The 17,463-nt window shown below is 39.7% G+C and overlaps 1 protein-coding gene across 1 annotated transcript; it reads right to left on the reverse strand.

Moving 5' to 3' along the window:
• Window positions 1-4,100: 4,100 nt before the first annotated feature.
• On the reverse strand, window positions 4,101-9,558 carry Prss37 (serine protease 37). Its single transcript, XM_059256571.1, has 5 exons — window positions 9,070-9,558; window positions 7,281-7,419; window positions 5,432-5,685; window positions 4,678-4,814; window positions 4,101-4,357 (listed from the first exon to the last, which is right to left on the reverse strand). The coding sequence occupies exons 1-5, from the start codon at window positions 9,101-9,103 to the stop codon at window positions 4,211-4,213; spliced, it is 711 nt and encodes a 236-aa protein (XP_059112554.1). The 5' UTR covers window positions 9,104-9,558; the 3' UTR covers window positions 4,101-4,210.
• Window positions 9,559-17,463: the final 7,905 nt, after the last annotated feature.

Here is a 17,463-nt window from a genome sequence, read left to right on the forward strand (position 1 = left end):
AAAGCAGTAACTGTTGGAGAAATTAACACCATTAGAAAAGAAATCTAGTGCCCAAACCAGACAGAAATAATCAAGAGGTGAAAATTACAGGCTCATGTAAATATAAAAGATGTTAAAAATATGCATGATCAAGTTGTTAGAACAGAATGCAACAGTGAATAAAGATGATAGTATACCGTGATCAAGTTGTTTATCCCAAGAATTCAGGGACTGCTTAACCTTTCTAAGCACTGTGTGAATTGGACACGGAGTCCCCCTCCCTCCTGTCTCTGTTCTTTTCTTTTCTCCTTTCTTTCTTCTTTCTTTCTTTCTTTCTTTCTTTCTTTCTTTCTTTCTTTCTTCTTTCTTTCTTCTTTCTTTCTTTCTTTCTTTCTTTCTTTCTTTCTTTCTTTCTTTCTTCTTTCTTTCTTTCTTTCTTTCCTTCCTTCCTTCTTTCCTTTCTTCTTTCTTTCTTTCTTTCTTTCTTTCTTTTTTCTTTCTTTCTTTCTTTCTTTCTTTCTTTCTTTTTCTCCCCCCCCCCCGCCCCGCTCTGTCTCCCTCCCTCCTTCTTCCTTTGTTTTTCGAGACAGGGTTTCTCTGTGTAGCTTTGGAGCCTTTCCTGGAACTCTCTCTGTAGATGAGGCTGGCCTCGAACTCACAGAGATCCACCTGCCTCTGCCCCCTGAGTGTTGGGATTAAAGGTGTGTGCCACCACGGCTCTATCTTTGTTCTTACAGGAGGTTGACATATTAAAGACATGTTCCTTAGTGCAATGTGAGGGGTGAGGTGTTTAGAAAGTGCCTGGGCCACGAGGGCTCTGCCTTTATCAATAGTGGATTTATAATTTGAAGGCTTTATTGGAAGGTTCTGGTCACTTTGAAGTACATTACTGATGATGTGTTCTTGGTGATTTTATCTTGGCCCAGGCCTTCACTCTCTTTTTTCCAGTGGTCACAAGGTAAGCAGCTTCCCCCATCATATCTTTCCGCCATGATGTTTTAGTTTTACCTCACTGACCATGGATTGAAACCTCCAAAAATAAATCTTTTCTCCTTTAAAGTAATTCTTTCAGGTGTTTTCAGTATTATAATGAAAAATTAACAACTGATACTCCTCCTAGAAACACAGTTAAAAAACAAAGCAAACAAACAAACAAAACCCCAAGAGAAACAGGAAGTATGACTAGATCTGTTAAATAAAATGAATTTATAATAACGATAAATTTCCTCAAAGAAAAATTTAAGATAAGTTGGATTTCTGGGTGATTTTGCCAAATGTTGATAAGATTAATAACCTTTTCTAAAATCCATTTAAAAAGTAAAAGAGGAAGAAAAACTTTCCCATTCATTCAATGAGGTCAATTTCCTCCTTATTAAAAAAAAAATCAGAATTTGCAAAACAAAAGAAAATGAAGTAAAACTACAGATCAACAGTGCACATGAATACAGATAGAAAAACAGCCAACAGAATACTAGAAAATTGAATTCAGCAACATGTATAAGGAGCAGACACCACACACAGCAGTACTTCATCTGGTGATATAAGACCATTTCCATTTGAAAGTCTCTAGGTAGTATGTCATATTAATAGACCATCCTCATGACCATCTCAGCAGTTGAGAACAAAGCATTTGACAAGATTCAATATTCTTTTGTGATTAAAAAACACTTCTGTGAACTAGGGATGGGATGGAACTTCAAGTCAGTGCATTTTAAAAATGCACATAATGGTTGCAGACTGGATCATTTTCCCCTAAGGTCAGGGATAAGGTAATGATATCTAGCCTTCCCACTTCAACATTGGACTGGAAGCTGTAGCCTGGGTGATGAGGTCAGAAAAACATATATAAAAAAGGCATATAGACTATAAAGTTAGAAGTCAAATTCTCTTAATTTGAAGATGATGTTTTTATAAATCCCACAAAAGATAACACAATCAATAGAAATACTTGTTTCCTGAGTGTTTCAGGTCATGTCATGGGGCTGGCAATCTAATGGTCTGTTCTTGTACAAAACACCCCATGGGATCGTACCATTGTACTACAGGGATATGGTGCCTCTAAACACCCCATGGGATCGTACCATTGTACTACAGGGATATGGTGCCTCTAAACACCCCATGGGATCGTACCATTGTACTACAGGGATATGGTGCCTCTAAACACCCCATGGGATCGTACCATTGTACTACAGGGATACGGTGCCTCTAAACACCCCATGGGATCGTACCATTGTACTACAGGGATATGGTGCCTCTAAACAAAATTTGTACCTGGAAGTAAAACCAACTATAAATCAAAACTAGTTGGACAGTTAGATCCATAGTGAAAATATTAGATTGAACTTGTCATGAGCTTTGCAAATGAACTGGACTCTGGCTGTGCACTACTGTAACTGTGTCTTTTCCTAAGCTCTTATCCTGGAGGAGTTTATAATGCTGCCTCCTGCCCTATGCCAGCTTTCTGTCATAGGTACACCAAGACAGGAAATTTCTGACTTGGTTGTCTGGCTTGTTATGAAATTTTCTGTCTAGAAATTTGATATCTTCTTGCCATAACTTCACATGGTGAAGGGCAGAAAGAAGCTTTCTGAATTGTCTTTTAGGAGGACCTCTGTGCGATTCACTGAGTCTCCACCCTTATAACTTAATCATCTGCTAAGATGCTGCTTCCCAATCCCATCACTTGGGGAAATTAAATTTCAACATATGATTTTGAGGGTACAAAGCCACTCAAGGTATAACAATGCCATACTAGTTTCTCAGTCAGAAGACTGGAACCTGCTTTTCTGCCTTGGCAAAGGCCATGGTTAGCATAGTTTTTGCCCTTTGCCTCATCTCAGTCTTCTGATTCTCTTGTCCTGCAACTGCCCTGAGTTACCATCCTCCTTACATCTGGATGACGTCTTGACCTTGCTGTTGAATGGCCAGGATTTCTCACTTACAGTTGTTGACACTGGCCATGAGTTTCACTGTTTACTTCTCACTCTTCCTATGGGCTCTTCCTCTGCAGCATGCTGTATCAGTACATCCATGAGATGAGCAGGTCTTAGGATGATTTATCCTAATACTTGAGATTTTAGCCACTTGAAGCCCTTTGAATGACAAGGTAGCAGAGAAACAAGAGCCAGTGTCTGTTGTGATGCTGAGAGGGGATGGTAGTCAGGAAGGTAGGGAAAGGGCAAAGGGCTTCTGTTGTACAGCTCTTTGCTTCCCTGGTACCTTCTGGGACATTTCAATATCAGTGTGGAATTAACCATTATCTGGTATTTGTGTATAACATTCTCTGCTGCAAATGGCAGGGTTGGCCTGTCATATAACTATAGTGACATATGATATAGGTTAGTCTATCTAAATCACACTTTGATATAGACAATATACAATTCCTATGTCTGGACAAAACAGGGAGCCTCCTTTGATATGCACCCCCTCCTCCACTGATGACAAGGTTCTGCTTTACCTGCGAGAGAAGACTAGTGTAAGCCAAATGGCGGGGGAAAAAAAAGGCACTCCTGAAGACATGATAAAAAAAAGGAATGGAATGACTGATCCTATAATGAGTCGTATATTTATAAACCCTAAAGACGGGATCAAACATCCCGTCTCCTTGGGTAGATGCTTATAGATCCTGCTTGAACCGACCCATTTCTGGCTTTTCCCCTAGAAAGCATACCTTTCCAGATCCATCTACTCATTTGCCTTATGTGGGTAGCTGCCAAGATTTCAAGATGTCAAGCCCGTCTTGAAACTTCCCTCAGGTATAGTTCCTCTTTTCTCTGAATTTAATGAACTGTCCTGAGTTTCCTACTGTGCCACCCTTTTTTAAGAATTGCCCCCAAGCCCACAGCAGTGCAATGGATTGCTCCATATATTTGCGCTAAAAGCACAAGGTTTAAAGCCTGATGTTTCACATTCCATTCCAAGTTTTGATATCTACTAGCTAAGGGTGATGTTTTAGTCTCAAAACTCGATTCATAAAGGGGGATAAAGGTAACTTCAAAGGTTTGTTATATCATATCATTACATATGATAGAGAGCAGAACCCAGAACAATGTAACAACAGATCATTTCTTCTCATCCTGATGTGGTGTGGACATTGACGCAAATAAGACATAGGCTCCCAGTGTGCTGCATCCCAAACTTTCTGCTTGGAGAGTTTATTTGAGTTTAGGGAACATGTGAGCTCCTTCAGTCAATGGCAGAGACAATGGGATGCAGAGGGAAAAGCTGGGCATCATTTCACCCTTTCCTTAATGGTTTTCTCAATCCATGGTATATAGGTGTAAACATTGGTGTAGATGCCAACGTCCCCTCCCATGAAGTGTCCAACTTCAATTCCCTGGAGCTTGCCTTTACAAATGACAGTAGCCACAGCTACCTCCTGCCAGAGATGGGAGGGGAAGGAGGGAGGGGGGGGAGAGAGAAAAAAATTAAAAATTTAAAACAATGCTTGTTCTCATAGCTTTTCTTTGCAGCTATGATAATGAACACTAGCAATATGTTATTAACCAGGGTTATATGATGCTCTTTAATAAATAAAGATCCTTTGTAGGAAGACTATGATGGAAAAACATGCAGGTATAATTGCAAATAACCTTACCAAATTCTCAAAAATTATTTGTCAATTAAAATGTATAATGGCTAAATAGTTAACTAGACACATACAAGTAACTGAAATCTGAACATAGACAAAAAGATTACCCCAAAAATTCGGCTGAAGATTTTCACGAATTTGACACATAAGGAGTTTCTGTGGCTGCTTCCTTGTTGAGTTTTCTGGCAGTCTTTGTCAGTCATCACTGGAGCCTCCAGATTCTGCCTTAAGTCAGGGTGCCTACCTGAGGGAAAAAACATCTGGCTTAGCTCAAGACTTAATTGTCTGTTATCCTCACCTCCTGCACTTCAGTGGATATTATTTCGAGTATGCATAAAGAGAGTAAAGAAGGTGGAAAAGGAAAAAAAAAGTTATGCATTAATGAGAGTTAGCCCTGTTGATTAGCCTCATTTTACAAATGAAGTTGCAGGTGCACAGAGTAGCATTTTATCAATGTGAAATCATCTTATGTGCTGTGGAATGAGACATTCTTTCTACTCTGTATCTACAAATGATCTGATTCAGGTTCTCTGTGATGTCCTTTACATGTGAAATGAACATGGAGAAGGAGCACCATTGCCTCCTCAATGTAATCGTGTCTGTGCCAGGGAGGTCTTTGTGCACTCAGATGGCCCACAGGATCCAGCTGCCAAAGCCCTGCAGAGGCAGTGAAGATTCCATCGAAACCCTGACTATAGAGAAGTATTGGACTTCTAGACAGGCTCCTTTTTCTAGACTAGTCCTATAGCTTCACGTATTGGCCCCGAGCCACCGTCTACTCCATCTTCTCTCATAGCTCTGCGGATACGTGCGTTCCTTGGGTGAAACTGATGGCCTGATTGCTGTGGAAGGTGCACTTACCAATGTTGTTCTCACTCCAGTCCAAACCTGAAAGTGTGCAGACAGTGCCTGGCCGGACATTGGTAGTGGCGATGGGAAGGACCTGGACTTTGTGGTTGAAGGTGGCAGGCTTAGCTAGTTTAATAAGCATGAGGTCATCCTGTGGGGCACTGTGGCTGTAGTTCCAGTAGCGGATAATCTGGATGGGTTGAATTGTCTGCTCTGTCCCGTCTCTGATTCTGCTTTTGAGATTTCCCAACATCACCCTCAGATTTCTGGGGGAAGAAAGGGTTGGAAGGAATCAGTTACTTGCTGTCACCACCACTATCATCATGACCATATCATCACTTATCACCATCATTATTTTGGGTATTAGATGCTACAGTCTGCAAGATACTGTGACAAGTGCTGTATCTGGGTTACTCTTTACTCACAATAAGTCTGTACATTAGATCTTATGTTCATTTTCATTACCATTTTACAAATGAAGTACTGGACACACATCACAGTAATTTACATGTGGTCAGAGTAAACAGTGGAGTCCTTAACTACTGTTTTCCAATATAGTGCCTTGGCAAAGAAAATAATGGATGTAAAAGTTATTATCAAATTCTCTTCAGACCTCATTTATCCAAGTAGATAATTTCCACTTTAGTGGACACAGAGAATAAAACAACAGAGAGGTGGATCATAAGCCCACCAACAATCTTCTTTTCCCCCCTTTCTGAAGTTTTGGAAGGTGATGTCTTTAATCAACGAGCTTTCTTCTCTGGCTTCTGGTCAATAGGAAATGTAGGAAAGTGTTTGGAGGGAGAAGGGTGTTGTTGAAGTATTTGTCTTCCCAGATCCTCCCCAGAAGCATTGTCAAGGACTTTTTCTGTCTTTTGGCAAAGGTTACTGTTCCTATCATGGATCGCTCTTATTCTGTTGAAACATGCTTTCCTCTTAGGCACAAGGATGGTCACTGTTTTTTCTTAACGCGTCTTCTGTGGGACATGAACCATCTCTTTACAATTAGTTACTTAAAAAAAAATCTCTTTTCAATTTACTCAGTTTACAAATTTGAGTCACCTGCTGAGCCTCTAATTGATTAAATGTAATTATTTCCAGTACAAAAATACTAATGGGGCAGCAGGGGAGGGATAGCATGAAGCAGAGTCTTAGGTGGTGACATGTATTCTCTAAGAATTTTAGCAGCATCCTGCTTGAGTGCTTCGCACTAGATGCTGGTAGAACTTCTCTCTGATTGGGAAAACCCAAAATACCTTCAGACTTTTCTAAACATATCCTAGGAGAAAGTTATCCCTACTTGAGACTCATCTGTGGTGATATTTTATTTGTGCTGAAATGTCGTGATATTTTATTTGTATGTTAATAAATAAAGTTTGCCTGGAGATCAGAGGAAATAGCAAGCCATTTTAAGTAAACACAAAAGTCAGGCAGTGGTAGCACACACCCTTAATCTGATCACTTGGCAGGCAGGGTCTCTGTGTGTTCAAGGACACACTAGGGAACAGAGCCAAGGCATGGTGACACACACCTTCAATCCCAGTACCAACCATAGAGACCCGGAGGTCTGTACAGACAGGCAGTGACAAGGAAGTGAGGTAGCTGGGCTAAGAGCCAATGAGAGGGCAGAACAGCAAGGCAATAAAAGCCTGGGTAGACAGGAAGTTATGGCATTTTGGAAGTTGCAGAGCTGGTGAGGTAAGGTTGGTTGATGGCTCTCACTATTTCCCTGATCTCTAAGGCTTTCACCCCTATATCTGGCTCTGAGATTTTTATTTAGTAAGACCTTTAAAGATTTGTGTTATACTCACTGATTTAGAACGAGCAGAATTCATTTGAGGAGGGGACACCCAATACTCACGGTAAATAGCAGTGAGATGGTGCCAGTACCCAGCTGGGCTTGATGAGGACACCCACACAGGGGTTGAAGTTAGACTTGAGGTAGACTATATATGGAGCATGGTCCTCTTTCTGCACAGAGTGAGTGAATAAAGCTGTCCCTGAGAAAACAATAACATGTAAGTGTCAGAGTAAATGAGACCTTCACACTTTCCCAGAAGAAAAGGGATGTGTATAATTTTAGAGGAGTAACCAATTGGCTGGAGATAATTTTTCTAAGAAAGATGTAAATGAAAGTGACACACTTTATATAAGACTTATAGTAATGACAATATTGGTAATATTTATTCTAATAAAGGGTATAATAAGAAAGATACATTTACTGCTTATAAATTGATTTTATTTTCTTGGACAGCAATTTAGAAATAAGCATTAAGAATAGTAACTTGTTCCTAACTTGTGGCCTGAGAATTCCAAAAATAAGAATCCATTTTAAAAACATAATCAGCTGTAGGCAAAGATGATTAATAAGAGCATTCATTTTTAGCAATACTAATAATAGTTGAACATTGGAAGGATAAATATCTAATAAATATTGTTTGATATTGAGATAAAGAAATACTTAAGCAGGTAGAACACATCAAAAATAATCTCAGTGACATTTGAGCTAAAAATTAGATATACAGGGGCTGGAGAGATAGCTCAGAGGTTAAGAACACTGGTTGTTCTCCCAGAGGTCTTGAGTTCATTTCCCAGCAACCACATGGTGGCTCACAACCATCTGTAATGCGATTTGGTGCCCTGTTCTGGTGTGTAGGAATACATGCCAGAACACTGTATACATAATAAATAAATAAATCTTAAAAAAAGATGTTTCTGGACATCTCAATTGAAGGCAGTTTGTTTATAAAAAATGAGATATACATATGTTACATATGCATATGTTACAATTCAGTTGTCTAAAAATAAAACCCCAAATAAGCAAATTAAATGCAGAAAATAACTTGAAGTAAGTTCAGTATGTGTTGCCTGAGAGGTGCGATTATAAATGATTTTTTTCTACCTTTAAAGTTTCCTAACACAAACACATTATTTTTAATGAAATATTGTAAAAAAATAGTAGTAGAGTATAAAAGAGAGGAAGGCTGAGTCTGATGCTCTTTCCTGGGCTCTTACCGGTGCTTCTGCTGACCCCCCTATATTTGGGCCTATACCTCATCACGCCTCTGTGTGACCATACTTAAAAACTTCACAGCAGAGTTATTAATAAAGGCAATAGATTTTGAGCTCTATATTAGGTGCTAGGCTAATTAGCTTGCACAATCTCAACCCAGCTAGTATGTGACACGGCCCTGACATTTAGGGAGTGTGGAAAATTCTTCAATCCAGACTTCATGGAAGCAGAGACTGCAGAACTGGGACCATAGTCTCAGACCTCTTGTTCCCACCTTTACCATTCCCTGCATTCCAGAGTTAGGGGGAGACCAGAAGTCAAACTGGATTCTCTGTTCCTGTGACCAGATTAGGACTTTCCCAGAGGGTAATGCGGCCCATATTTCATAATAACTTGGGGGAACACTTATTGTTGATGATTCTCCAAGGCAGGTATGTCCCGTGCCCTATCCAAAAGCTTAACACTTAGGATAGACTGTCTGTGCTGAGCCTTTGGATAGGGTGTAATTGGGGAGACCCAATTCTACTCATAGTATTTCTTGATGCGTCTGCGCACTAGTCACACATTCACTTTACCTCACCCCATTCTACATTAACCCACACTTTAGTAGACGGAGTAGAAAGTCTTAAATACGTACCAGCTAGGATGGTCAAGTAAAAAATAAGTTTCATGATGGTCCGGCTCTTTCCTTGTGAGGTGTAAAGAGATCAGCAGAGGCTAGAATTCCCTGTTCACTTGTTTCTTCTGCGATGTCTGCCAGACCCGGCAGATATGGGTAGGTAGCGGCAGTTGGTGGGATCAGGAAAGAGCTCTAGGCATAAGGAGCAGATGGAGATGACTCCAGGTAAGAAGACTGGAGAAGCAGGAGACAATGCTTTTATTGAGACTTCCGGCAAGGTTTGGTAGACTTCTGAGTCCACATCCTCCTCTATGCTACTTTCCTAAAAGCTCCTTGGGCTATAGTTAGTTCAACTGTCTGTAAAGAGAAGCTTCAGGCTCAAGACTTATCTTGCAGAGGTTCTGAGGACAGAGCTGTGAGGAACAGGATTCTCTACCTTGGCTAAGGGAGAGCATGTCCTTAATGGTTTACTCTGAACCCTCTAACAGTCACTTAATGCTTCCCTTAGCCCCTCCCATCTTTGTTACATCTGGTCACTGTTTTGTCACTCAGTCATCATCACCAGCTGGGCCTTTATGTCCCTATCACCATCACCGAGCTAAGAAAATGAAGAAGTGAAAGCTTACATGGAACAGTTAATTATCTTTGACCCTTGGAAAATGGTATACCTTCTAGATGACATTGAATCTAAGATCTAATGTATTGATGACAATTCAGAAGACAGACTCTTCTAAGTGACTTTTACGTAGTGAAATAAGGAAATGACTTTTCAACTAACATCATGGCCACAGCCAACTTTAGATACCAGGGAGCATGAACTCACAAGAAAAAGAACATCAACACTATGGGGTCACATTCCTTGAACACTTTGTGAATCCTGGATACAGAGCTAAGTGTCCTCTCCCTCTCCAAGTGCCCGAGTTCCTGCCCCATTCCTTTCCCTCCTCTATTTTCTTCTTTTTTAAATTGAAAAATATTTCTATACACTATATCTTGATCATGTTTTCCCCTCCCTTAATTCCTCCTGGATCCTACCCACACAACTTCATATTTTTCTCTCACTTTAAAAAACAAACAAGACCAAAGCCAAAAGCAAGAAATACCTCTCCCTCCCCACAAAAATGGAAACAAAAATATAGAAGCAAAAGACCAATGAGACAAAAAATGCCCCCAAAAGCAAAATGAGACAAAAAGTCTATTAAAAATATCATTGAAGCCGGGCGGTGGTGGCGCACGCCTTTAATCCCAGCACTCGGGAGGCAGAGCCAGGCAGATCTCTGTGAGTTCGAGGCCAGCCTGGACTACCAAGTGAGTCCCAGGAAAGGCGCAAAACTACACAGAGAAACCCTGTCTTGAAAAACCAAAAAAAAAAAAAAAATCATTGAATTCATTTTCTCTTGGCCAACTACTCCTGGACATAGGACCTACCCAGAAGTATGATTAACATACCCAGTAAGACTCCATTGGAGAAAACTAACTTTTCTTTTGCCAGTGGTTGTCAATTGCACCTAGCTCCCTGGTTAGAGACAGGAATCCACGACAGGGACCCTGGCCTTGTGTGTGCTGCTATCATCTTTGTGAGTTCATATGTGCATCAGTCCTGTTGTGTCTGGGAGACACTGTTTCCTTAGAGCCATCCATCCTCTCTGGCTCTTAGAATCCTTCCACTTCCTCTTCTGCAGGGCCCCCTGAGCCTTGAGGGGAGGGGCTTGATGAAATTTCAGTTCATTTAGGACTGAGTTCTTCAAGGTCTCTCACTCTGTGCACATTGTTTTGTTGTGGGTCTCTGTGTTCGTTCTCATCTACTGCAAGAAGAAGCTTCTCTGATGGTGACTGAGTGAGGCACTGATCTGAGTCCCAACCTGGTGCAGCCAGGGGGGGTCCCTGGTAGGAAATGTTTCTTGGAATTGACAGTTGACACAAAGGAATGGAGATAGGCTAGAAGGGAGCCCTTGTCTGTTTTGGGGTCAGGGTCAATGTAACCCAGGCTGTTCTCACAAGGGTGACTTTTCTGTCTCTGTCTCAAGTGCTAGGACACCAGGTGTGTGTGATCAGCCCCAATCTGACCAAGAGCTCAGTTCTTTGCTGATTACACCTTCTCCATTTTACTGCCTAGTTAAAGCTTCTAATGTGATCATCTTTGCCTATCATATATAGATTGTATGTTTTTACCTAACTGAGGTAGATGTAACCTCTTATCTTCCTGAGAAGTTTTCCCCAATAACCCATCAGTGTTCTGTCTGCATGCTAAAATCTTCTGTTTATTTTTTCTCTAGTTTCATAGATTTCATCCATTGTCACTCTAGAGTAAATCATGCTTTTTAATTATAAGTTCTCGCATACTGATTGGACTGCCAGTTCTTCAATCATTAGACATGCTTACATCTGCCTGTCTTCTGGACTTGAGTATACTTGAGAATGGATCTCTTTCTGCATCTCTTCTCACTCTTTAATATAACAAGTATCAATCAATCTGTATTATGTGTGTGTGTGTGTATGTGTGTGTGTGTATGTATGTATGTATGTATGTATGTATGTATGTATGCATGTATGTATGTATGTACCTATCTACTTTACTTTCAGGAAGTTTATCACTTGACTAACTTTTTGACTGTATTTCTAACCATCCAATGTTTTACATTGGACTAGCTCTTTCCTTATGGGGTACAGAAGATTATCAGCAGTTGGAGCCCTCAGCCCATTTGCCTCTTCAGGGATGTCTACCAGGGTCAGCAGACAGTGTCACTCAGTGAGGTTGGAAAACAGCCCTGGATATAAGCAGTGGACAGAGATTTCTCCAGATAGACAGAAGAAGCTGTGTGCCTCTCCCATGATGTATATAGTTGTTTCTTTAGCTTTTTAATTTATAACCCCACATTTTAACTTTGTCTATCAAGAGTTTCAAGTGTTTGGTGCTTGGTCTCCTTTCATCATTACACAAGTCACTGCAGCAGACTTCTTTTCTGGTACTTTTCCCCCATGGGTTGAGATTATTGTTCCATGACCTCCCTTTAGTTGAGGCACATTGACAAGAAACAGATCCCTAGTTAAAGACAAAAGGTTTTGGCGTAGTAAGTGCAAGACACAGCAATGGGAACAGAACAGCACTCTTTATGGTCAAGTGGGTGGTTCTTCCCTGTTCTTTGGTTCACCTCTTTCCTCCAACCTTTTGCATCAATTATCTCTGATCATGACATCAGGAGGAAAGGGGTCTCTCTCATGGGTCTGTAGCTTTAGCTAGCATTTACTTCTAAGACTCCATGCCTATATGATACATATTATGATTCTATTTGCCTTCAATTTATTCTGTGTTTAGACCTTAGACTTTTAGAAGGTTCCTTCAGAAAGCTGTCTATAGATTTGTTGGTTCTCAGTAAACAATTCTTATTTTATCCTATATATTAACAAATATTTCCTTATCATTTGCATATTCCCAAATCATACCATTTATTCTGAAGTCTTCCCCTTTCATTAGAGATAGGTAAAAGTCTATTATTTAGTATACTGTGGTTTAATTCGTAGCCTATAATTGAGAAACTAACTTGCAGAATCAATGAAACTCGTATTTTAGATTTGTCTAATGAAAGATTAAATCATTCAAGATGATCCTTGTAGTAGACCATTGCAGTTCAGATCCTTAATGTCCCCCAAAGGTTCATGTGTTAGAGATGTGATCCCCATCTTGAGAAGTGTATTAGTTAACTTTTATATTGTTGCAATAAATCACCATGATCAAGGCAACTTATAAAAGGAAAATATTATTTGGGGCTTACAGTTCCAGAGGGATAGGAGTCCATTACCATCATGGCATAGAGCACAGCAGCAGGCAAGAGGATCGCCACAAGTTGTAAGGGACCAATGAATCTAACAATCATTCTCATAAGTTCAATTCCCTCTAGTTTTACACACTCTTCCCTACAATGCCAATGAGGTTAGGAAAGCTGACAATTGCGTAGTACAATTGGTAGTAGACAATTGGGTCTACTTCACCTAGTAGTATCACAAAGCTTGAACCAAGACTCCTGAGGCTCTACCTCTCAGAACTTATCTTCAGAAAACAGGATCTGGAAGAACACCTCTAAGAAAAAGGATACCAAAAAAGGGCAGGGGCGGCGCAGGGGGACACTTCATAATCACTCTTCAACAAGAATTTGTTTAGGAAAATATAAGACACAGCTTCCTTAATAATCTTTATATTATGTTAGCTACGAGGCAGAGTTGTTTCTATGTGATGTATGCTAATGGGAGAATTGTTTGTCCTAAAGAAAATTTTCAAAAGCCAAAAGTCTCAAAGCTTATTACTTCAGAAAAGGAGATCAAGATAGAAGTTAGTGTGCTTGATATATAAGAAGGGATGGATTAAGAGGTGTGTGATGGCAGTGAGGGGTATGATTGAGAGATGTGTGATGGGATGAAGGATATGATTGAGAGACGAGTGAAGGCAATGACAGGTATGATGAAGAGGAGTTAGATGGCTCATCTTGGTTGTCTACTTGACATGTCTGGGACTACAGTTAAAGAGTCACCTCCATCAGACTGGCCTGTGAACATTTTATTAATTGTTAATTGATGTAGGATGCTCCAGTTCACTGCCAGAGATGGGGGGTATGGGATGGAATGCTCTCCCTGGGCAGTGGACCTAGGCTGCATTTAAAAAGTAGCTAAGCAAGCCAGAAGGCAGCTCCTCAATGATCTCTCCTTCAGTTCCTGTCCCCAGGTTCCTGCTCTGAGCTCCTGTCTTGGCTTCTTTTGGTGATGGACTATCAGCTGGAAATGAAAGCAAACTCTTTCTTTTTCAAGATGCTCATGGTGATGGTGTTTATCACAGCAACAGAAACTTAAGTAGAGTAAGTTGGAAAGAACTATAGACGAATCTCTCAAGAGAAAAATCCAAGTGATTTGTGCCCTGATATATTAATAAAAAGCAACATACATGTTCTTTAGAAGGAGATAATTGCTCTGGTTCCTAACAAAGTTTTCAGAGTGAGGAAATAATTGGTCCCTTAGGAGTCAGTGCGGGAAACTTTTCAGTGCTCGAAAATATTTTTCTAATTTAATGATTCCTCCCATTTTGCTGAAAATGATCGGATTCATTGTTTTTCATGAGTGAATGGTATTACCGTGTGTTTATGATCCATCCACCAGTGCTAGTTTGATCTATAACTTAGCTATAGACATGAGCATGAAGGCATCTTTGTGATGTTCTAATTTCATTTTCTTTGTATTTATAACAAAAAGTTATGCTGTTGGGTCACACAGAAGTTATATTAATATGTTTTGAGGAGCTTGTTATCCTCTATGTTGTCAATTCTAATTTATACTTCCATCATAATGTATAAAAATTCCCTTTCTGCCACATTCCTTGCTCGCATTTGTTACATTTTTTCTTTTTGATAATATTTATTCTAACTAGGTTGAGATAACCTGTTGTGGTTTAGATTTTAATATTCCTGATGGCTAATGATGTTAAACATTTAAAAATAAATTTGTTAGTAATCTGTATATATATATATATATATATAGTGTGTGTGTGTGTCTGTCTGTCTGTCTGTGAGTACGTGTCTCTTTGTGTGCACATGAGTGTATACATCCAAATGCAAGTATGTGTTTATGTAGGCCAGAGGTCAATGTCAGGTGTCTTTCTCTTTTATTCTTTACATTACTGTTTGGATTTTTTGAAATTAAAATAGAATTACATCATTTCATCCTTTCCCTTTTCTTCCAACCCCTCTCATGTGATTTCTTTTATGAGACAGAGTCTCTTGTCACATTTGAGTCTACCAATTCAGGTAGCTAGTCAGAAAAACCCAGAGATCCTCCTGTCTCTGCTTCCCCAGTGCTGGGATTATAGGTATTTTAAATCGAGGGTTTGTGGGGTCACACTCAGGTCCTTATATTTACACAATAATCACTTTACAGAATGAGCTATCTGCCCAGATCTCATTTTCAAACCTTCATATGAGATGTGTCTATTCATATAATTTACTCATTTTTAAGTTGAATTTTTTTCAGGCAAATGAATGAATGGACTGGGGCATGTTATGTTAAGTAAATCAAGTTAGATACAAAATAGCACATACTGTATATTCTCTTTCCTGTGTAAATGCTTTTAAAATGAGGTGAATGTAGAGTAGTTGCTTCCTAAAGGCTGGGAAAGGGAGTGGGGTAAAGGTTAGAAAATGTGTGCCAGAACACACAGAAGTTCTAATACTCTACAGCACAGAGAGTCATTTTAGCTCATCATAACCTATTTAATATTTTATGAATAACCAAAATAGAGACACTCAAAGGCTCTGTCTTAGTTAGAGTTTATTGCTGTGATGAAACACTATGACCAAAAAGCAAGTTTGGGAGGAAAGGGTTTATTTGGCTTATACTTCAGCATTACTGTTCATCACTGAAGAAAGTCAGAACAGGAACTCCAACAGGATAGCATCCTGGACATAGGAGCTGATGCAAAGACCATGGAGGAGAGCTTCTTACTGGCTTGCTTCTCATGGCTTGCTCAGTCTGCTTTCTTATAGAACCCAGGACCAACAGCCCAGGGATGGCACCACCCACCGTGAACTGGGCCCTCTCCCATTGATCACTAATTGGGAAAACGCCTTACAGCTAGATCTCATGGAGGCATTTCCTCAACTGGGGTTCCTTCCTCTCTGATGACTCTAGCTTGTGTCAAGGTGACACACAAAACCAGCCAGTAAAGGCTCCAAACACAAAGTAATAATAAAGTATATACATGTCAATTACTCTTACCTGACCCAAACCATCCATAGTATATATGTATAGAAATATCACATTGAAACTCATAACTATATATAAATACATGTAATTAATTAATGTAATGTTTTTAAAGAAAAAACATTTGGGCTTATGTTCTGGAGAGATAAGAGCCCATTACATCAGGCTTCCTCAGATGAAGCAGTAAGCACAAGGTATGGTGTGGGGGCTGGAACAAGATGAGAGCTCACATCTTAAACCTCAAACACAGAGTGAACTAACAGTGGCAAGAGGCTTTAAAACTTTCACTTTCAGATATTTATTTTTCTTTTTGCTTCTTTTAATTTTGTTAGTATAATTTTATTATAACATTTTTTTCACTCCCCCCAAACTCTCCCATATCTCCTTAAAATTCATGGTGTAATAATAAAAAATAAATATAGCTAAATAGGCTATCTTGCCTAATTTGAACATCAAATAATGTATGTAGGCACTGGCTTTGCAATGTAATCCATAATTTTATATGATTTAAGTAATAGTTAATTAAAAAGAGAGACGCTGTTCTACATTTGCATGTGCTCCAAGATGCTGAAATCTCCAGTCATCATTGAAATTTAGGAGAGATATCTAGTTAAAAATTTAACAGATGTATGTTTATCAGAAATTATTCAGTGTTTATAGTCATGTGACACACTCATGTGTACAAGCACACAAATGCACACACAAAAATCCTTATGTTCCTAACCTCTCCATGTGCAAACCCAGCACCAGCAGCCTTCTATCAGCAGCTAGCTCTACCCATGTTGGGTATCCATGTGACAAATTGCCAAGGATGTTTCTTTGCAGGCTATAGTATCAATGGCACTTATGTCCAAAGCACAGATCTTGAACTGTGAGTGGTGACCCAGTGTCAGTTCATGGGATGTCTGGGTCACAAAAAAAAAAAATGGCAACAGAAAAAGATTTCTGAATGTGCAATGACCAAACACTAGTTCAAAGTCAAACGTATGACAAACCTGAGGTGGTTCTGGCAATGCTTGCCCGTGCCTACATCATGTGATTTCACTACAGCCTCATGAATGCAGATATAAGCATGATCTAGACCTTCAAGGAACCACTACTTCTCATGCCCTGATGGTTTTCCCACTCCACTTTACACTGGTATGCTCTACAGCCTGGTCTTGTTCATTTGTTTAAATGGTTCCATTCAAGTCTGGTGATATGGTGAGCCCTTTGCTTCTTTCTTATTTATTGGCTGAGGAAGTCATATATTTTGACCAACAGAGTTTTCTATAATCTTGAGCTGTGTTGTTTCCATTCTGTGGCACCATTAAGCATATCTTTCTGTTCTTACACATTTGTTGTTTGTTTGTTTGTTTTGTGCATTTATGTGCATAACACATGAGACATCTTGCTGGAGTCTGTTCTCTCCTTCTACTGTTTGGATCCTGGGGATCAAATTCAGGTTAGTGTAGCACGAACTGTTAGAGGTCTTATTAATAAAAACAAACTTGGAGCCAGGTATCGGGCTGAAAGATCAGAGAAACAGAACCAGCCACAGCTAACCTCACCTTGCCAGTTCCTCAGCTGATCTTGTTTCCTCAGACTGGAAGCCTCTGAGTCCTCATTCAGAATGAATCTCAGCTGAACTGTGCTGCTAAAAGCCTAAAAGCTTAACCAGGCCTAGTTCCT

This window comes from Peromyscus eremicus, chromosome 3 (genome assembly GCF_949786415.1).
Source record: "Peromyscus eremicus chromosome 3, PerEre_H2_v1, whole genome shotgun sequence".
NCBI classification, from domain to species: Eukaryota; Metazoa; Chordata; class Mammalia; order Rodentia; family Cricetidae; genus Peromyscus; species Peromyscus eremicus.

Excerpts from the sequence above, each read along its gene's own strand:
- Prss37 (XM_059256571.1), bottom strand. The coding sequence starts at position 9,103 with ATGAAACTTATTTTTTACTTGACCATCCTAGCTG. Across the intron at positions 7,420-9,069 it reads TTACTTGACCATCCTAGCTG|GGACAGCTTTATTCACTCAC; the intron begins GTACGTATTTAA and ends TTGTTTTCTCAG. Across the intron at positions 4,815-5,431 it reads CTGGAGTGAGAACAACATTG|GTAGGCACCCTGACTTAAGG; the intron begins GTAAGTGCACCT and ends TTTTTCCCTCAG.